At 38.7% G+C, this 21,859-nt stretch overlaps 1 protein-coding gene across 2 annotated transcripts in view; it reads right to left on the bottom strand.

Moving 5' to 3' along the window:
* Positions 1 to 3,682: 3,682 nt before the first annotated feature.
* The window catches only part of tgfb2 (transforming growth factor, beta 2), a 44,365-nt gene continuing 26,188 nt past the window's right edge, over positions 3,683 to 21,859 (bottom strand). For both annotated transcript variants that reach the window (XM_004560088.5, XM_004560089.5), the window contains 5 exons: positions 9,957 to 10,089; positions 9,756 to 9,866; positions 7,939 to 8,113; positions 6,538 to 6,691; positions 3,683 to 6,423 (listed from right to left, as the gene is read on the bottom strand). In XM_004560088.5, coding sequence (XP_004560145.1) covers positions 6,265 to 6,423; positions 6,538 to 6,691; positions 7,939 to 8,113; positions 9,756 to 9,866; positions 9,957 to 10,089 — 732 coding nt within the window. In that variant the 3' untranslated portion in view covers positions 3,683 to 6,264. The remainder of the gene's footprint in view (positions 6,424 to 6,537; positions 6,692 to 7,938; positions 8,114 to 9,755; positions 9,867 to 9,956; positions 10,090 to 21,859) is intronic.

Raw genomic sequence — 21,859 nt, 5'->3', positions numbered from 1 at the left:
CTCATCTGAGAAGCTTCTTCAGTTCTAAGAGTCAAATGGTGGAGAGTCCCAGATTTAGGACACGCTGGTGATCCTCTACCTAATCACATGAGCCAAGGTGCGAAAGTGGGTGTGGGTCACAATCAGCCAGGGTTTCGGGTGAGCTCATTGTGAAACCTGGCCCCACCCTATCATGTGATTTCCTGAGGTCAGATGACCCAGGATGTGAGTGGGCCTTAAGGCGTCTGGGAAGGGATCTCAAAACTGGATTATAGATGGCAGACAGTTGGTGTCATAAACCACCGCCTCTGTTCAAAGATGGTCGCTCACAGTGGACATAGATGGCTTCTTTCACTCCTCTTTCAAACCATCTGTCCTCTCTGTCCAAATTGTGAACATTGGCATCCTCGAAAGAGTGACCTTTGTCCTTTAGATCCAGATGGACAGCTGAGTCTTGTCCCGTGGAGGTGGCTCTTCTATGTTGTGCCATGCGCTTGTGAAGTGGCTGTTTGGTCTCTCCGATGTAGAGGTCTGGGCATTCCTCGCTGCACTGTACAGCATACGCCACATTGTTAAGTCTGTGTTTTGGCGTTTTGTCTTTCGGGTGAACCAGTTTCTGTCTGAGCGTGTTGCTGGGTCTGAAATACACTGGGATGTCATGCTTGGAGAGAACCCTCCTGAGTTTCTCTGATACACCGGCTACATAGGGGATGACAATGTTGTTGCGTCTGTCTTTCTTATCCTCCCTCGCTGGTGTCTGATCTTCTTTTCTGTGCCTCTTTGCTGACTTTATAAACGCCCAATTAGGATAGCCGCATGTTTTAAGTGCTTCCTTTATATGTGTGTGTTCCTTCTTTTTCCCTTCAGGCTCAGAGGGAACATGTTCTGCCCGGTGGTGTAGGGTCCTAATTACTCCAAGTTTGAGTTCCAGAGGGTGATGGGAGTCAAAGAGGAGGTACTGGTCCATGTGTGTGGGCTTCCGGTAAACTTCAATGTTGAGGTTGCCATTCTCTTCGATGTGCACAGCGCAGTCCAGGAAAGGCAAACAGTCGTCCTTTGTGTCTTCCCTGGTGAACTTGATGTTTTTATCCACAGCGTTAATGTGCGCAGTGAAGGATTCCACTTCTTGTGTTTTGATTTTGACCCAGGTGTCGTCTACATATCTGTACCAGTGGCTGGTTACTCTTCCTTTGAAAGAGCCAAGAGCCTTCCTTTCCACTTCCTCCATGTAAAGGTTGGCTACAATAGGTGACACGGGGAGCCCATGGCGCAGCCTTGTTTTTGTCTGTAGAAACCCTTGTTGTATTTGAAATATGTAGTGGTGAGGCAGAGGGTAACAGTGTGCAAATCTGATCGGGTGTGAAGTTGGTCCTGTCCTCCAAGGAGCTGTCTTCTTGTTGTCGTTTTCTGACAGTCTCCACGGCCTCCGTGGTGGGTATGCAAGTGAAGAGGGAGACTACATCAAAGGACACCATGGTTTCATCTGGGTCCAGGGTAAGTTTCTAGACCTTGTCGATGAAGTCGGTGGAGTTCTTGATGTGATGTGGGGTGTTCCCCATAAGAGGTGCTAGGATGGTAGCAAGGTGTTTCGAGATGTTGTAAGTGGCTGAGTTTATGCCACCTACAATGGGTCTGAGTGGGACACCTTCTTTGTGGATCTTAGGAAGTCCGTAAATGCAGGGTATGGCATCCCCTGGGTAAAGGCGGTGATATGTAAGGCGGTCAATGATTTTGTCCCTTTCAAGGTCTTGAAGGCAAGCTATAACTTTCTTTTTGTAGCTGCTTGTGGGGTCTCGCTTTAAGGCTTCGTAGGTATTGTTGTCACTGAGGAGAGTAGTAATCTTTGTGTGGTAATCTGTTGTGTTTAGGACCACGGTGCACCTTCCCTTTGTCCCTCTTGTCTCCCACTGGGTGTCCTAAATCTGGGACTCTCCACCATTTGACCATTAGAACTGAAGAAGCTTCTCGGATGAGAGGTGAAACGTGTTCAAGCAACTTAAAGAAGTCCAGACGCTTTTCTTTCCAAACTCCTTAGACTACGATGACCCGGATGACTGAGAACCTTCACAGACATATTTATTTATTTATAAAGTGCCTTTTAAGACACCCAAGGACACTTAACAATAGAACAAAAATACATAATAGAACAATGGCAAAAGAAGTAATATAGGTGCTCTTTTTTTGCCTGCTAAACAAGAGCACCTATATTACTACTGACAAAATGAAGAACAATGTAAAGGGTTCACGGTAAGTATGCAGATAATAAAATCGCACAGCTCTATCTCTCAGTGCGTTTCTCTATTTTCTGCCTTATTTACTTGCTTATTAGACACCAGTCTAGCGTTGTATACAGCGCTGTCGGCCGCTGTATACCGCTTTTTTTTCCTCCCCCCAAAAAATTACATCTGGCAAAGCCTAATTTCTGCTATTCAATACCAAAAGAAAATCACAATTTATGCAAAATTTTGCAAAACCTTTTAGCTATGTCTCTAATAAAACCTCTCTTACTTTGTGAAAAAAAGAAAAGTTTTTTTCCCACTTTCTGCTATATAATTCTATTTTTTATGACTACAGTTAAAAAAAACCCAAACTAAAACAACAAAATGGACAGTCTGGGCAACGAGCTACCAGAACTTCTTGTGTAATTTTACACATTTATTTCTTACAATTTAAATTCCAAAGAGTTGTGCTTGACAGATTCTTTTCTTTGTCACAGCAGCTTTTTCTTTAACATGTAGTGTCATGTAATTAATATATCCTTAGTGCTTATTTTGTTTATTATATTGTTTTATGTACTTTAATAATGAAGGTTTGTAAAGCAAGGCCGCTTTTGACTCATAAACTAAGTGCTCAGCCAGACTGAAAAACAGGAAGTTCCTTGTACCTTGTACCTTACATGGTACAAGGAACTTGGGTGAAAGTGGTATGTTGTATTGATTGCTTTGAGTACTCCGGGAGAGCAGAAAAGCGCTATATAAGAATCATTTACCATGGTAACCCTCAATGTAAAGCACCACCAGCAGACTATTGTTGTTATTTGGTGCTATGTAAATGAAAATGAATTGGATGGCCTCTGGATAATCTTTAGTTTTCCCCATTATAATATAAAATGTGGTGGAGCTTAGGGTTGCATATTTCAACAATCTTAATTTAATTTTAATTTTAAGCACTAATAACTGGATATTTCATTGAGCTGAGCAGCAGGCCTTTTTTTCACATTTGTTTCCATTTTTCCATTCCATTGAAGTGCAGTACTCAGCTCAATAAGATTGTTTGAATTTGATTTTATTTCATTAATATCCATGTTTTATATTCTCTCTATCCCAACCTACCTCAAATTGCTGAATGGTAAATGGTAAATGGCCTGTATTTGTATAGCACTTTACTAGTCCCTAAGGACCCCAAAGCGCTTTACACATTCAGCCATTCACCCATTCACACACTGCTGAACTGACGCAAAGAATTATATCTTTAAAATTGCTATGATAATAATAATAATAATAATAATACTAATGATAATAATTTAAAAAATATTACTATTATTATTAGTAGTAGTATTGTTGTTATTCATAAAGTCAGAAATATTTCTGTTGTCAACAGTTTTACTGTATGTATTATTGTCACTAATACCGTACAGTATTACTGTCACAATTATACATAGGATGTGACCTCACATTGTAAACTAATTTCAGCAAGTAACCTGTTAATGATGAAAACACATTTTATTCATTGCCATTACACATTTACAGAATTTTCTGTTTCAGAAATCTGAACATCATAAATAAACATGTATTTTCGTTTTTAAACAACACAGACAGCAGACTCGGGGTTGTAATGATTCAGAATCTAAGCTTTTTACTTAAACGTGTTATGGCATCTGTTACACTGGGCTATTTAAAAGGGCCAGTTGCCAGTTCATCCAAACAAACAAAACTAATAATTTTCATAAGAAATTCTGGAAGGAGACTATTGCTCCATTACTGCTTAAAACTGTTAACAAAGTATGCCAATTTAGCAATTAAAAGTTATTACATACAACACTGTTTTTCTTACCCCTTAAAAAAGTGTTTTATAATATAAATGGGAAGCTATAAAATTAATACTATTGCCATAATAAATCAAAATAGCCTTTACAATTCTAATGCAACATCTTATTCTCTCTTATGGCGGCTTAATAAAAGTTGTGCGTGTGTATTATATAAACTACAAAATGGAGTAGATAATATATGTCAACACTGCAAGGTTGCAGGACATCTTACTGCAATGTTTTACTGTACAGAATCAGAAAATGCAAAAATAAAGAATAATTCTTAAGGAATAAAATAAATAATGATGTATAAGAATGTGATATTGTGCCTTTGATATCTGCTGAAGGGCGAAGTGGTTGAAAGCAAAGTGTTAGGTAGGTCTGAGTAGATCTGTTTTTTCAAGGACTTATTTCACATATATACACATATCACTTACATTTCCAGTGTTTGCTGTATTCTCACATAACTTGGTACTGAATACTATATCGGCCTGGATTTTTTGAATGTGTGCCACTTTAGCGCCACAACATTTCAAAAAGATATTGGAGATGACAGTACTTTTCAGTTTTTTTAAATTCAGAACTCTGCAAGTGTATGATTTAAAAAACAAACAAACAAGCAAATCTCTAGCCTCATGTAGTGAACCAAAAATATAACTGGTGGAAAGTTTGTTATGATCTAAAACGCCACTGGATTTTAACAAGACTCCTAAAAAGTCAATGACGAAGACTCAATAATAAAATTAACTGTAAATACTAGACTTGATAATTTTGTTATTGAGGAAAATATTTCAGTATTGCATATTGGTGAGGGGAAAAAAAAAACTATGTGACATTATTCATTATTTATTTTTCTGATGGATTAAAGTGGACAAAGGCTAATTTACACCATGGAGCCCTGCTCTCAAAAACTGATATGGATTTAACACTCCTTGTAGCTGGATTTAAGATACTTGTGCTTGTTTTAAACATGTTTAGCACCATCTTGTGATACAGAATGCTACATCACCGAGTTGGTTGGTTTGTTTGACTTCCGTTTATTTCAGCAAACTAGTAACTCAGTGGAATATGAGGAGGCTAAAACTAAAATTTCATTTAAAGGGTTCACTTTTGTGCTGCCTACTCTGTAGGGTGGCTATAGCTCAGGAGGTAGAGCATCTACTGATCGGAAGGTCGGTGGTTTGATCCCAGTCTGCATGCCAAATATGCAATGTGGCGTGTTGTATAGAGCGCTTTGAGTATTCCGGGAGAGTAGAAAAGGGTTAGGGTTAGTTTTAGTGTCCTTATTTTCACCTGAGTTGGTTGGTTCAGTGCAAGTCTGTTAACAGCAACCAACAAACCAACGAGGTGACATGTTCTGTACTGACACAAGATGGCACTAAACATTTTCTAAAAAACTTTTAAGTGTTTGTGTAGCTGGATTTATCTATATCAGTTTTTGAGAGCAGGCCTTCATGGTGTAAATTACCCTTACTAAGAAATATTATTAAGAACTATTATTCTTCTTTGACCATTTATTAGGAGAACAGCACACAAGCTCATTTTACTTGCAAACCTGTGTCAATACAGAAATACAATTCTTCCTATATGAACAAAAGTAATGGGTTACCTATACATGAAGCTTCTGACAGCTCTGGTATGCAGTTCTGGTATAAATAATAAATTAACTCTGTAGTTATTGAATCAACAGAGCGTTAGCGACTTTTATGTACAACATGCTTCAGAACTCCGTTGTAACTTTACACGGTCTTTCACTTCCTGGATGAGTTGCTGTTTCGCTTTGCGATAAAACTGCTTACAGTTGATCACTTCATATCTATGACAAATAAAATTTAACAAAATGACTCGTTGCAATCTTTAAATCTTATTATAGTACCATACTCAGTCAATGAGCTCTTTAGAATGACCAATTCTTTTACAGATCTTTTAAAGGCAGACTTCATGGCTAGGTGAATGTTTATTAACACCTGCAGGAACAAGACTGAACACACATGAATTTACATGAAGGCCCAACATTTTTGTCCATACAGTGCATCGAACTAAAGTTTTTGGTATTATAACTGCTCTGGTCCTGTATGTTGAATATGCATTGAACTCACATTGACTTGTTCCTTTTATTCTCTAATACACCATTCCTGGCCATGCCTATGTGAAACGACTGCTGTAGGATTGCTAGTAAATGAGTGCAGCGGCACTTTGACGGTACGTTAACTCACTCCACTCTGGATGAAAGAAGAGTATGTATTTTCTAAGGACCTCTAGCTGCACTTGCAGGACTTGACCTTCATATTTGAGAGCTGTTCTATTTTGGGGGTCTTGCCGATGTAGTACAGGATAGTGAGAGGCTCCAGGTCTTGGGAGACACAGCAGGGGGATGCCGATGCTGCAGGGTTGATGGTGTTATACAGACCTAACACCTGGAATATACATATTAGAACCATATCATAAAATAAAATCTGATTTACAGTGCAGTGCGACTGCATTCATGTTTACGTTTACTGTGTAGCCTTTCAAACTTCCTCATTCAGTACCTTGGAATGCTGGGTGTCTGCACTCCACAGATATGGACAGGCCCCTGCACAAAAGTTGGCCTCATAGCCTTTGGGCTCATGGATCCACCTCCAGCCCAGGTCCCTCTTAAAATCAATGTAGAGCGATCGTAAGCAGCAGTTATCCTGAACATTTCTGTAAAGACATAAAGTGGAAAAGTGAATAACAGAGCTGTGGGAATCCTCTCGTCACTAGTGTGTGCAGTCTATAAAAAGTCACAGATGGAGAGATGAAGATAGGTGAAGATGCGCTCAGATTAGATTCTTTACTTATTGTGGGCAACCACTGAACCAGAAAAGATAAATATACATAGTTAAACAGATCAGCCAACAAGTTGTCCAGGGTGTTGCCTTTCACTTCTGCTTTCAGCCTGTTTTGAAAGCAGTTTGCAATACCAGTTAGTGGTCAACTTGTTGACACTCTCTGCATGCTGCCAAGCATCAGTGCCTTAGTATGTATGCCCCATTGGCTGTCCAGAGAGAGGGACTGTGGGAACTGAACCAATGCACAGTTTTTCATTTTAATTCACCAGGAAAGGGTACATCAAGCGTAGTTCACGAAGAAAAGGAAAGCTATATCCAGAATCTTGTTTTATTTGTTTGTTTTCAAATTGTCAGCATTCTGTTGGAAAAAACTTTGGAAAGCTGTGCTCTTCCTGGCTTCTTCGTTTAACAAAATTGTTCCAGTTTCTTCAGCTGGACTTGAACTGGTACAGACTTTTTTTCTTACAACACTGTTGCTACTTTTTCCCCTTCACCTGGAGGTAAAGATGTTTCCTTATTGAAAATAGGGACTGCATGGCATTATGAAGTATTGCACAGTGGTAAGAAAAATATAGCTTGCGTAGGGGTCATCACTCAAAAGTAACAATGAAACTCATTTGTTACACTATAGTTACATTAATGCATTGTCACATAATTACCAGTTAACAATATAAACCTGAGCACAATCCAACACATCAACACAAAACCCTATCCTAATGAGGATACACATAATATTTTTCCTTTTACACTTATGAACTCAAAGCAAAGATGAAAACAAGCACAAAGAGACTGAAACCAATCACCACGGTGATTCTACTTTAGAAACATGAACATGATCAGTGCCTTTTGTTACTTGTTGAAGTTTAGGCTGTGGTTGATGGGCTGTGGGTTAAAACACGCACTCACCTTTAACATCACTATGGGCTCTAGCCAAGAAGTCAGAGTGTTAACAGTTATTCTATATCTTTGTACCTAATGACAACCAATTCTGTGCAGTGCCTAGTGCTATTAGTGTTGCTTGGCCCCTTTTTACTTGATGACTCATTTCTGAAAATCTCCACAACAGATAGGGACATTGTTATTGCTTTGCATTTGGCAATTTGGTTTTCAGACAAGTACTTGGAGCAGTAGGCAGCATCAAGAGCTCTCTTGGATCGATGGTTCTTATGTTGGGACTGGGACTCCAGGCGGTATGAAGGTAGCAACATGAGGAGAAGATGTGGACCCCGAACACTGTGCTGCCACTTCCTAAAAACCTTTAGGTCACGACCACGGATTAGGTTGTCGTCGATACCTGAAAACATAAGAGATTAATAAGCAGCACTGCAAGGGCTGGTAATGACAGAAAAGTTCATTACAAAAAAAACATTATCAAAGTATTCAGAGTAAAATTATCAGCATAGCTCCAGTGCTTATAGAAAGGTGAAATTTCTGTTAAAGGGAGAGGGGGTCAGACAGAAATAATGACTGCATGTACTCTACTTAACACAGAACACAAAACCTGCATAGATTTGCAATGCCTTGACACAGTGAAAATGGCTAAATAGCACAAAAGAAAATGACAACACCTATTAATTAATGTGTGTGAATAAAAAGATTTTGAATCTGTTATTGAATGTACGCACAGATGTAATTGATCTCACGTCAGCAGGCAGCTTGTTCCAAAGAACAGGACAACAGTAACTGAAATAACCCTCAGCAGACTGAGATCGGATTCTAGGATCATTTAAAAAATCTAAACCTGATGATGTGAGAGGTCTGACTGGGTTGTAGATGGTGATTAATTCTAAGCTGTACTGGGGGGCCAAACCACAACAGCTTTCTAGTGTGAACTATTATTATAGGGTCTACCTTACAATAGGGCTGCCACGATTTGTCGACTAGTCACGATTACGTCGACTATCAAAATCGTCGACGACTGATTTAATAGTCGACGCGTCGTTTGAAGCTTTGTAAGATCACAAAAGACGCAGGAATAAGTGGCAGGATTTAAGAGTGTAATAACGGACTGAAACAGAAGATGGCAGCATTGCATGTACAAGGATGTCAGCTACCGTTAAACCCCGAAGAAGAAGAAGAAGAAGAAGAAGCAGCTGTGTCCCAGAATTCATAGCGCGGCCCAGCGCAGTTTCCAACAATGGCGGCAGCTAGTTAGTTTTAACTTTACTCTTATTATTCTTTCTGGGTCACAAAATAAACCTTTAACATATTTTCAGGCGAGAATGTAGCTGTGTAAACCTCAAATATCTGCTCAGTTTATCAAGACACCACATATTTTCAAAAGCGCTCCGACGTTTTCGGAGACATCTGTTACCCACTAGCTCGTTAGCGAGCCGGGGGGCTAGGCTCACTAGCGCCGTGAGAACACCGGACTCCCCGCAAATCGTTTTCAAACCCACCGCCGTCTTTCACTCCTCAGGTTAAATATATATGAGTCACTTAGATAACTTAAAATGTTATTGTTTGGCTTTTTTTTTTTTTTTTGTATTTTATTTGTTCCTGAGTAAATCAGTTTGTCTGAGATTAAAGTTATAGTTTTTACACAGCTGAATAAACGTCAAGCAGACAACTGATTATCAGAAGTGTGAGATGCTCCAGAATATACTCCGGTGTCCTGTTATATTTTAGATAGCAAGGAGTTTATTAAACTTCACCGAAACAATCTGCAAATTTCATTAAAATTTAATAAACTATCATCTTGTCTTTATTTTTAGTTAGCACAGACCTTAAACACTTAAAGCTGTAAGCTAATGATAGTTATATAAGAGCAGATGCTGCTGGTGCAATAAGCTGTAGTTTTACGTCCAATGGATGATGATCTGATTAGTCGACTAATCGCAAAAATAATCGGTGACTAGTCGACTATCAAAATAATCGTTTGTGGCAGCCCTACCTTACAACATAAAAGTGCCTTGAGGCAACATTTTTCAAATAACCTGCAAATCGTGCCTCCAGCTCCTCACTCTTATTAGGAATGATGTAGTTATTTGATGGTACAAAAGTGCAGCATGGGCAGTGCAGGCTGATCTTGAATCCACTGTTTCGGTCTATGGAAAAACAAAAGTAATGAGAAGTTATTTAACACAAAGCATAAACAATTGGGAAAAGGCAATACTGATGGGACAGAATGTACTCACCTCTGTGGTTTAGCCATTCACTAACTGCCTCTGTAACATCAAAGGATAACCACTCCCCCTCTGTTTGTGTTCGTATTACCTTGCTGTCAATATACCGCTGTGTTGGGGATGTCACATCTTTATATCCTAAAATCTGTTGACAAATTAAAGGAATGTGAGGTCAAAGTTCTGATTAATTAAATGTTGAATGTTCAATAGTACTAATTTACACTGTAGATAAAAAGATGGATAAAATACCTGTATTAATACTAAAACTGTGCCAAAATTTAAATAAAATTATTTTGTAGCCTTGTAGTCATGGCCAACAATTTACAAAAAATATTAGTAAATGGTTTCTAAAATTACCTATAAAGGTCTTTTTAGACCTATGTATATCTATAAAGGTTTGCAGATGGCATCTGTGGGGCTAAGGGTTGTTAGAATTAGACACCCTCAAGACATAAATAGTTAAAATTAAAGCTGCAAGCAGCGTTAAGTGGGCCCTCGCACCCTGGCACATCGAACCATGTCCAACACCTACACCCATCATGTCCGATCTGATGTAGCATTGATGGAATTCATGCGTAGAACCACCAGCTAAAATTTCATCTCGTTCAATGATGAGTATAGTCGTCCCACTAGGTGGTGCTCTAACCATTACTGACGAATGGCATATCAAATATTTCCGAGCTTGACTCTCGACTCATGCCTATGAAGTTTGGGAGAGGTTGGACATTGTGTTTCTTAGTGACAGCAGATTACTGCTTTTTGGCAAGTGATTGAAACTCCCCATGCCGTTGTGACCACCCGTTTCCTTGAACGTAAAAAGCTTTGCAATTTAACATCACAAAGCTCTTTAGATTCCCTGCACTGGAGATCAAGTCAATCTGATGAAATCCCTGGGAGGAGTTCGTCAAAGTACGAGACCTGAAAAGAAGGGAAAATGTCGCCAAAATTACACATTAATGTTAAAATGGCTGACTTCCTGTTGGATTTGGGATATTGCTCCAAGATACTTTTTTGTAAATCTTGATATCCTTCCATAAGCTTCCCAGGTTTCAGACTCGTAGATGAAACAGAGCAGAGGTTGATGTTTTAAAATTTTATAGAGGGCACTGTGGAGCCATTTTGCAATATTCCATGGAAATGATCACATAACAAGAAAGCCTTCACGACATTAGAGGTGTGGGCAAAATTTCAAGACTTTTTAAACTTTCTAAGCCCCTCAAAAGCTACTTCGTCTTTCACGGTGAACCGCCATGCCACCAGGGTGCGCCGTTCAGTTTAAACTCACAATTTTCTCACTGAAGCATCATGAGGGACGGATGTTAATATTCACCGCTTTTGAGGTGGCCATCATGAACCTGTGAAAATCAGTATATCAAAGTGAAAGACATGACATTTCCTGTTCCCACTAGGTATTGCTCTGCGTATTCCTGACAATGAGCATATCAAACCTTCGTACTTTTAGTGCTCGGGCCCTAATTAAAAGTTATGGTTTAAAAACATTATGTCAACCTGAATTATCACTTCATTTTATGTCAGATAAAACTATCCATTTTGATGTCATGTTAATATAATTTCTACACAGGTTTTCAGCCATTATTTTGAGTCCTGAATGCATGTAATTATTAAACAAATTTGATTTACTGTTTAGCAATTTTGATTCATTTGTAATTATTAATACAGGATAAATAAGCAGCCAAGGCCTATAGCAACATAATTAAGAGAGGATTCAAGGTAACCTGATCCAGTGCTAACTATATCCTTGAAAAAAGGAAGGTTTTAAATCTAATCTTGAAAAAAACAGAGGGTGTCTGTCTCCAAAATCCAAGGTGGGAGCTGGTTCCACCTTACAGAGGACTGAAAGTTGAAGGCTCTGCCTCCTATTCAATTTTTAATTATCCCAGAAACCACAAGTAAGCCAGCAGTCTGACAGTAAAGTGCTCTGTTGAGTATAATTCACTCTCTGAAATGACTAGATAAGGTATTATGAATTCCTAAAGATGAAATGGGCCCTGATTATTCAAAAACTTGAACGTGAAGAGAAGGATTTTAAACTCAATTCTGGATTTAACGGGCAGCCACTGAAGAGAACACACTACAGTGGTCCCTCGCTATAACGCATTTCAACTTTTGCAGCTTTGTTATTTCACAGATTTTTTTGTGCAATTTTGCATGCTTTTTTTTCTTTTCTTTTTTTTTCACAGCACATTGTGTTCTGTGTCCTGATCAGTGTTGGTCAAGTTACTTGAAAAAAGTAATCAGTAACTAATTACTGATTACTTCCCCAAAAAGTAATCCCGTTACTTTACTGATTACTTATTTTCAAAAGTAATTAATTACCTAGTTACTCAGTTATTTTTTAAAAACACGATTTACAACCTGAATAGGTAATAAAGCAATACATCTTTCAGCCCAATTCTACTTTTTCTGCATAATCCATCATATGAAATGTAATCAAATGGAAAAGTCTCTTTTTAAAGCTTGGTTTTATTAGTTTTAATTTTTTAACTTTATGCATCAAGCAAAAATTTAATTATATGCAACATTCTCTGACAGGAAGAAATTTGTTTAACATTTAGACCTATTTTCTGCACATTACAGCACATAAAATAAAAAAAATTTGGGGTTTACACTCAGTCTTTCAAATAAATTCAAGTGAAACACAGCAGAAAATAAATAAAATCAAAGACTCAGCGGTCCTGTTGCTCTATTTTCACCTGTATAGCAGGCAGATGTTTGCCCCACACAGTAAACAGCGGACGCTAATGTTTTTCTTTTTACGGAATCAGACTCAAAGTAAGGTCAGTACTTCCATGCTTTAAACGCTCAACTCTCTTCCGCACTCATATATATTATCCATTGTTCATCTGCACACAGCTGTTGCCACGAACGTTGCACTCGCTTACATTGTCATGAGACACTCTCGCAAAAAAAAAATCACGGTTTTAGTTATGGGAAAGTAACAGTAATCTAATTACCATTTTTGTAATCCCTTACTTTACTCGTTACTTGAAAGAAGTAATCAGATTACAGTAACGTGTTACTTGTATTGCGTTACTGCCCAACTCTGGTCCTGATTGGCTGTAGACCATTGTCAGTTAATCTCGTGCTGTGTCTCCTGTACAGTACAGAATGGGTTCAGTTTGTCAAATTTACATAAATCTTCGATCGCTAACAGTGTGACTCTGAAGTGCTGTACTGTATGTTTGTAAGTTTTCTCCCCAACGAACACAACAATGTCAACAAAACGCTTTGCACCGTCAACGGCACCTGCGGGTGCCTTTGGTTTCATTCTTTAATACTGGACTTATTTTTCTATGAAGGTTTGAACTTTGAGAGTGTTTAAGCAAGAGAGAAAAGTGTGAAAATGTTCGTGCCTGTCTGAGAAAAGTGTAGAAAGTGTGTAGTGAGGGGTTTACAGCCTTAAAACATCTATAATAATTGTAAAAAATAAAGCTGGCTGCTTCGGTCCGCAGTAAGGTCCCCTTTACTAAAGGGGATAAGAGAGGGGCTCTTTTATCAGCCAGCCTTAATTAACAGTTTTACAGTCCTCACCATAGGTCCATGAATATATACGCTGTTTAAAGTGTTCCTGCAGAAAAATTGAAAGTCTATAGAGAAATTAATTTACATATATTCCTATTATACTTGGCTGCATTCACAGCATTGTAAGATGGTGAATGTTGATGTACCCTTAGGGCCACTCCTCGATACATGTAATAATAAGTTGTTATTCAGCATTATTAGTGGCATCATTACTCCTGCTACACTTACTGCTCCTATATTGTCAAATAAGGAGTGTCAGTGTTTTCTTTCCTTTTTTGTTGACAAGGTCAAAAATGTAAGAAATAATCTCTTCCTCAGCATCTGTGTTGATGGTTCCCACACCAGTCAGCCTGTTATCTTGGTCTAGTGAAGCTTATTGGTACAATGAAAGACTCTTCTTGCTCCCTGGATGTTTCACCTACAGTACATCTTTGTTCAAAAATGTCTTGCAGTGGATTTGTTCCAGTTTGCTCAATATTCTAAATGTGTCCTGGCCTGTGGTAAGTTATCTACTTATTTCAATGCTGTCATCCACCCACTTTTGAAAAAAGACAACTTGGATCCTTCTCTCATTGGCAGTTATAGACCCAGCTCCAAGCTTCCATTTACTGCTAAGGTATTAGAGAAGGTTGCAGTCAACCATTGAACTGCTGCTCTGACTACTTTTAGTCAGGTTTTCTTAGGTCACATTCAACTGAAACAGCACTTCTAAAAGTATGAAATTACATTTTGATGCAGAGTGACAAGAGTAACTGTTCTATGTTGCTCATGTTGGACCTTACGTCAGCTTTTGATACAGTTGACCATCATATTCTGCTTAACAGGCTGAGGTGCTTGATTGGGGTATCAGGAACTGCTTGGAGTGGTTCTCTTCATACCTATATGACAGATCCCTTTCTGTAGCTACTTTTAAAGTACAGATCTCCCCTTTATCCAGTCCATTTTGGTATAACCCAAGGTTCTGTTTGGGGGCCTCTGTTGTTCTTATTATATTTGCTCCCCCTTGGGCATGTTTTATCAACCTTTAAGGACATCCCTTGCAGATGATATTCAATTATAGATAGATTATAGATCAGTGGACAATAAGTAGACAATACAACACTAACCCTAAGTTTTATTTGAATTTAGAAGCAGAAAATTAGAGGATATGAGGGTCTCTAAGTCTTTAAGCCAGTCATTTTGGTTTGGGCATCTTTCTTTGCCTTTAGACAATAATTCTGATGGCAAAAGAACCAAACAGGACAGGCGGAAAACAAACAAACAAAAAAAACCAACTAATTTTGGTTCAGGGGCCACATAGAGCCGGAGCAGTACAATTATAACATAATTACCTATAAATAATAATAAGTCCATGTTTTTTTTCCTGCAAAGAAGTAGTACATTAAAGAACCTCCATGTTTAATCAAATATCCTTTTACAAAACATATGAAAACAAATAACAACCTCTGATTTCTTAAAGTAAGTGTTTGCACAAGTACAAACATAACTATAAGACAAAAACATTGGGAAATGGAAAATGTAGTATTGTACTTTAAAATTCATGGCATTGCATGAACAATAGGAGTCCACCAAACCAAACTCTTTCGCAGTGAAGCTGTTGACTTACATTAAATTTAATATTTTTTAACTACAGCAAAAATTCATTTTCACAGAACTGTTTTCTTTAAGTGTAATCTGTGTCTGAAGCAACATTTTAAAGGAGTTAGTCATTTCTGGGCTATTTTATTTTTGCTTCTGAAACTTGGCATCTTTTAGTTTGCACATGTGCATCAATATCAGGTGTCATGTCTTGACTAGCAGTCAATCTTAGAATGTCATCTAGATGCTTATGTGTGAGGCTTGAGTGCAATTTTGTTTTATTGATGTTCATTACTGAGAAAACTTCTTCACAAAGGTGGTTGTCCCAAACATGCACAACATTTTTGCAGCCAGGGCTGTTAATTTTGGGTACCCTGGCAAAAGATATTGATAAAATGTGTCCAAACCTATTGAGGCAAACTTGTCCTTTAAATTACATTGCAAATCAACCGTTGGATTTCGACAGGCACATCAGAAGTTTTGAGTGTGAAGGGTAAGCGAAAAACTGCAAATTCTGTCTCGAGTTCATCAAAAATTTGAAACAGTTTCTTAAACTCACACAGCAATCCTGCAATCTTGTCTTTATCCTGTTTAATGTCACCATTAATGCCTGTTGCACATACCTTTCTTAGGCAAGGGAATTGTGCAGGGTCACCACTTGACAGCTGTGTCTCCCACAAGTCAGCTTCAATTTGAATGCACGTATGCTGTCATAAAACTGTGTGACAACTTTTTTGCAGCCTTGGAACATTTTGTTCAGAATATTCAAGTGCTCTGTAATATCCACCAGAAATGCAAGATCCTACAGCTGTTGGCTAATGTTGGCAAATGCTTGTCTCTTCTCAGGACACGAGTTCTGCAGCTTTGGTCATGCATCTTTTAACAAACTCACCGTCGGAATACGGCTTTGATGTTAATGCTATTTCATTAACAATTACATAGGTGGCTTTTACTGCTGCTTCACTGACCTCTCGGCTCCGGGTAATAATTGACCCCCCAGCAATTCATTTTTCCTCTCTCCTCAGTTGTCCTCGCAAGATGTTGTATTTTCTACCATGATGAGTCTTATAGTGAATATATTATATAAATATTATATTCCTTAGGCACAGACACACTTGTTGATTACACTCAAAGCACACAGGTCTGTATGAATAAATAGGAAGCGTGTATTTCTCTTGGAAAACCCTACACCCCATTATCCACTTTTCTCCTTTTTGACAAAAACATTTTGGCTAATGAGGGTGTCAAGGTGAGTAGGGAATAAGGTAGCCTACACCAAATTTGCAGAAGTCGTGTTGCTACCATCTGCTGTTCACAGTGGCAGACTTGCTGCTTCTTTTACTCTAATTGTGTGGATGCCTCAAAGACATCCACACTATTGAGTTCCTGTTTCTCTTTATACTTTGTTAAGTGTGCCTATGCCAAGAGGCACACTTACACTGGTGGGCCAGGTTCGAATCCTGCTCAGGGCAACATTTTCTTTTCACCACTTTTCAGCAAAAATTTCTCTGTCTTTACCCTTTCAGTAAAATTTTTTGCCTCTTAAAGTTTTCAGTTGCAAAATTGTGATTTTTCACAAAATACATGCGTTGTTATGGTTGCTATGCACTTGGCTTCCAGTATGCCACTGAAGGTTTTGCAGTCTTCTCTTCATGTCCGAACAACTTCTTGCTACTTGCTCAATTTTCACTCAACTTCCACAAATTATACATCAAAACGTAGGTATTTTTGCTGGGTTTCCGAAAATGTCATTATCATTGTTGTGGGATTTATAGAATTTTGGCAAATCTCCTCAGACCAACACAAAGTCGCAAAACTCTCCATAGAAAGTCAATGGAGAGCTTGTTCAAAATCACCGCTTGATTTCTGTAATGAGAGGCATATTCGAATCGTCATATCTCCTTAACGAAGCAAAGTTAAGACATAAGGCTTGTCCCAGTATATCTTCAGACACTCCTGACGCTCACAATTCAAGAATTATTTTCTCACCTATTACCGTTCTGAAATGAGTTGGACTTGTTTGAGGGTAGAAAATTCGTCCTTCGCTCAGATTTCTTCAGATTTCAAACTCTGGAAATGAACCACTTTTTTCTCACGTCATATCTTTTTAATGGATTTCCACAGAGACCTGAAAATTTCCATGATTGTTCACCAAAGCCTGCTGTCTCTTACGGTGAAAGAATGATATTGATACTCCAAATAGATTTAGAGTTAGAAAGCGTTGTTTGAGGGCAAGTCAAGGCAGTTTTTGCTTTGCTCTACTCAGTTATGGTGCATTAGAAGTCAATTATCTTTAATAATTCATATTTTAATGATAAATTGTCAACACTTTAAGATTCCCCCATCTCTTCTGAACAAAACGGTGTAAGAATGACCGTTCTAGCCCCTACGGTTAGGAAATTATGGTCATTTGTTTGAGGGGAGTTGTCATTATGAGAAATAGACTGCAAAAATCCTGTGTCTCTCTGTGCTGCGTGCACCTGTTTTGGCGGGAAAAAGTGCACAGGCTCTCTGATTGGTGGATTCAAATTCAGCAGCTCCAAGGCTGCTTGACTGAGCTAGAAACTTACTTCTCTCTCCGTGTGTGTGTGTGTGTGTGTGTGTGTGTGTGTGTGTGTGTGTGTGTGTGTGTGTGTGTGTGTGTGTGTGTGTGTGACAGAGAGAGAGAGAGAGAGAGAGAGAGAGAAAGGCTTTTAATGGGTTGACCTCATTCTAAGCTTCAAATTCAATATATTTAGACTGGTTGACTGAATTGGATCTTGTGTGTGTGTCTCTCTGTGCATGTGTGTTTCCTTATGTGTACATATTTCTGATTGTGTGGCTGTTATATATTTTTTTTGTTGATTTTTTTCATTTAACAAGTATATTTGAGGGACCCTCAGCATGTTCAGCATTTTTTCAGCTGTCCATTTTGCTTTTCCGATTTTTCTGTTTAACTTATTACTATTGTGCTAAATCATACTATTTCTGCTTTTAATAGGATTTGTGCCAAATATAGTATTTCTGCTTTTTATAGGATTTGTGCTTAATATACTATTTCTGCTTTTTATAGGATTTGTGCTTAATATAGTATTTCTGCTAAATGTAGTGTTTATGCTTAATCATACTATTTCTATATATTTCTGCCAGGCAGCCAATCCTCTGTGAGGACTCAGACATTCAAATATACAGATCAGGGCCTGCACGGCCTCCCAGCCAGCCAATCATATCTGAGGTTTTCAGTTTCCTCTCTCGTCATATCTCAGCGACGGATGTACATAGAGCAATGAAAATCGCAGTTAAAGTACACCAAAGTCCGCTGATTCACCCAGTACAAGAATTATGCTTCTAGTCCACCTAGTTTTTGAGTTACACAACGTTTTGTAACTCCAAAAAACGGCGTTTTTCGCCTCTCACCGCGATCTAATTCTGACTCCTCATCACCCTGTTTTTCAAAACGGCTGCTCTCTTTCCCAGTGGCGCAGTTGGTAATGACACGGGTCTGCAAGCCAAAGATCGTGGGTTCGATTCCACCTTGGTCAACATGTTTTTTTCCCTACAAATTAATACACTGTCACAGACCAGTAATTCATATTCATCATTTATTACAATTCTGCAAACTTTTATGATTTTACCAGCTTTTCTAATATGGACCTCACATTCTTGTTAACACTCCATGGCACAAATACTCTTCCCTTTAGGCTATTTCTCCCATTTTAAAGTATTACTCCTCCATAATTGTAATTCTGTTAAATCAAAGTACTTTTACTACATCTTAGTACTTCTGCTCAATCATAGTATTTCTGCTAAATCATAGTATTTCTGCTACTTTTTGGTACTTGTGCTAAATACAGTATTTCTGCTAAATCATACTATTTCTACTATATTATATTTTTCTTTCTAAATATAGCATTTCTGCTATATAATTGTATTTCTGCCAAGTATTATGTTTCCTCTAAGATATTGCAGTTCTGCTAAGTTATTCCATTTTAGCAAAGTTCTTTTGCTTCTGAAAAGCTTTTACAATTTCTGCAACTTTTCAGCTTTTTCAGCTGGTTTTTGCATGCAGCTTCAGCTTTAAGCATCCACACTGCATTTTCGCAGGAAATGCAAATTTTTCTAGTTCTTACTATTATTCTCCATCTTCCGCCTAAATTTCGCCGCGTAACTCGCCCCACAGTTTTGAGACAAGGTTCACATATGTTATATCATTTTGTGCGGCTGGATTTGGAATGGTATGCTATGACTTTTGGTGTTTATGACTTTTATAGTTTTTTAAATATTAATATTTCAGTTCAAATTTTCCCGCGCTTATCTGACCCAGTTTTGAGACAAGGGTTACATATGTTATATCATTTTGTGCGGCTGGATCTGGACTAGTATCCTATGACTTTTGGTGTTTATGACTTTTATAGTTTTTTAAATATTTCGATTTTAGTGCAAATTTGACCCATTTCTAGGCCCAATGGGAAAGATTCAACTTTTGGCCCCATAGAAACAGATTTCAAACTTCATTTGTGGTGTGCTGGCTCTCTCTAGTGGTATGTCAGGAGTAGTACGGCCTGTCTACCCTTATTTGGATTACCGTAGTGATGACAATATCAACGGCGCGCACGGCATCGCTGCTTTCAGGAGCCATTGGCATTTTTAAGGTTGCACGAACCATTGAATAGTTACGGTAAGCGAAAGGGAGTATGCTTGGTGGAAAACTCCATATCCCACAATTCATAGCACGCCTCTACTGAGTGAAAAAATGGCAGCTGCCACCTCGTTTTTATATTCCTCTTATTCGTGTTTCTAGGTCACAAAATAAACATTTAAGATATTTTCAGGCGAGAATGTAATTTTGTAAACTTCAAATATCTGCTCGTTTTATCAAGACTTCCCATATTAGCAACAGTTCTCTCACAATGTTGCTACTAGCCGGCTAGCGCCGCTTCGCTCGAAAGCACCCAGGCTTGGCTTTCAGTGAGGCGGCTTACACTCGTTTCACCCCCCGATCGCTCACAAATAGTCTGTGTCTACGTATATATGGGCCGATGATTCCTTTATTCATTTTAGTAATGGTATAAACAGTGAAAGGTGGTTGTCCAGATGCTGGTCGATGTGGAAAAATTAACTGAGTTGCTTGGTGGTGGCTAACGCGGAGCTACAAGAGAGGGCAGCTAGCCACTGGTGTATGACAGAAAGGGCATGCGGGGAAAGACACATGCGAGGCGGCAAGGCGGCCGCCGATTGACCGGTGGTGGCTAACACGGAGCTCAATCGTGGATAAGGGAAACCGAAGGCAGGAGAAGCAGGCGGCTGCTGGTCGGAGCGTCAGGTTAACTGAATTTCAGGTAAGAACTTATGAACTGCACTCTATTTGGGTCAGATATAAACCGAGTTTAGGTGTAGTTTATTTTCGTTGTGCTGACTTTTTACAATCACTTACTGCTAGCTAGCATGACGGAGTTTCTATACAGCTGTGTGCGCGCTAAGTTACTGATGTTGAACTTTATGACAGCCTCCCCTGTCATTCTCTCGCCTGTTGAAACTTCAATCATGAAACTGATCAATGATCGGCTTTTCTCTCGTTTGTTTATTGCGCTAAACAACAGCAGCACGTTTAAGCTTGATCAGCTGTTGTTAGAATTCATTTGATTTTAATTTCTAGTATCAGCTGATGTTTGCTGGAGCCACAGCTGTAAAAAAGGGCTGGTCGAAACCAGGAGATGTCCTTACTGAATCATCAGAGCTGAACAGGTGATGGAGAAACAGGTTTACCTTTTAGGTGACATGAATGAGTTGAAGGGAAGTTATAAACTGTTTCTGAGAGACAAATAACACCAGGATCCTTTTCTAAGTAGCTGATAGCTGGTAACTGTGAAGGGGCGGATCTAGCAAAGCCTTTGCCAGGGGACCAGGTAGGGCATTAACAGGGAAAGGGGGACACAAAGATATACTTTTCTTTCTTGCTCTCATATAAAATATTTACCTTTTATTAAATAGTTATCTGAATCTTACAACCAATAATACACAAGATTGGCTGTAGACCATTGTTAATCATTCAGAACACTGTGTAAAAATAACAAAAAATAAAAAGTAAATGCAAAAGTGCATAAATATTTATTTTACGTGTTTGATGTGTGTGGCAGGGCGTGGTCTGCAGTGCCGCTGCAGGGGAGGTGGACCCACAGGCGTAAAGTCTGTGCTCTCTCGGTTGTTTTTGGCAGGAGGCCCGGGTTCAAATCCCGCTTTTGGCAACAATACTTTCAGTTCACAGTTGAACTTTTTTAACTCTTTTCAACACAGATTTTAGCTTCTTCACCCATTTTCAGCACAAATTCCAGTTTTTTCAGCTGTTTTCAGCAAAAACCTCTTTTCAGTAGAAATTATGCTGATTCACCTCTTTTTCAGCAGACATCTTCAGCGTTGAGGCATCCACACAGCATTTTCGCAGGGTATACAAATTTTTCTAGTTAAAACATTGCGCTCCTCCCCTTTGACTAACACAGTGCTCCCCTCTCTTCTGACTAACATCCGTGTGGACGATTTAGGAATGGCATTTTGTTACAAATTCTGAGTTCCTGTCTTTTATGATTTTTTGTTTTTATATTTCAAAATTCATCCAGCAGGCTGGTTTTGGCCCACATGCTGTACGTTTGACACCCCTGCATCAGGCTGTACATGTGTGTAATTTGGCAGCATGAATATATATGGTGGGCATCATCTGCATAGCAGTGAAAATGCTATGTTTTTGATACTGCCTAACTGAAGCACCTATAATGTAAACAGAATTAGTGCAAACACAGAACCTTGTGGAACTCCATAAT

The sequence above is a fragment of the Maylandia zebra genome, linkage group LG11 (genome assembly GCF_041146795.1).
Source record: "Maylandia zebra isolate NMK-2024a linkage group LG11, Mzebra_GT3a, whole genome shotgun sequence".
NCBI classification, from domain to species: domain Eukaryota; kingdom Metazoa; phylum Chordata; class Actinopteri; order Cichliformes; family Cichlidae; genus Maylandia; species Maylandia zebra.
The sequence above is the reverse complement of the archived record's forward strand: the minus strand, read 5'-3'. Positions and strand labels throughout refer to the sequence as shown.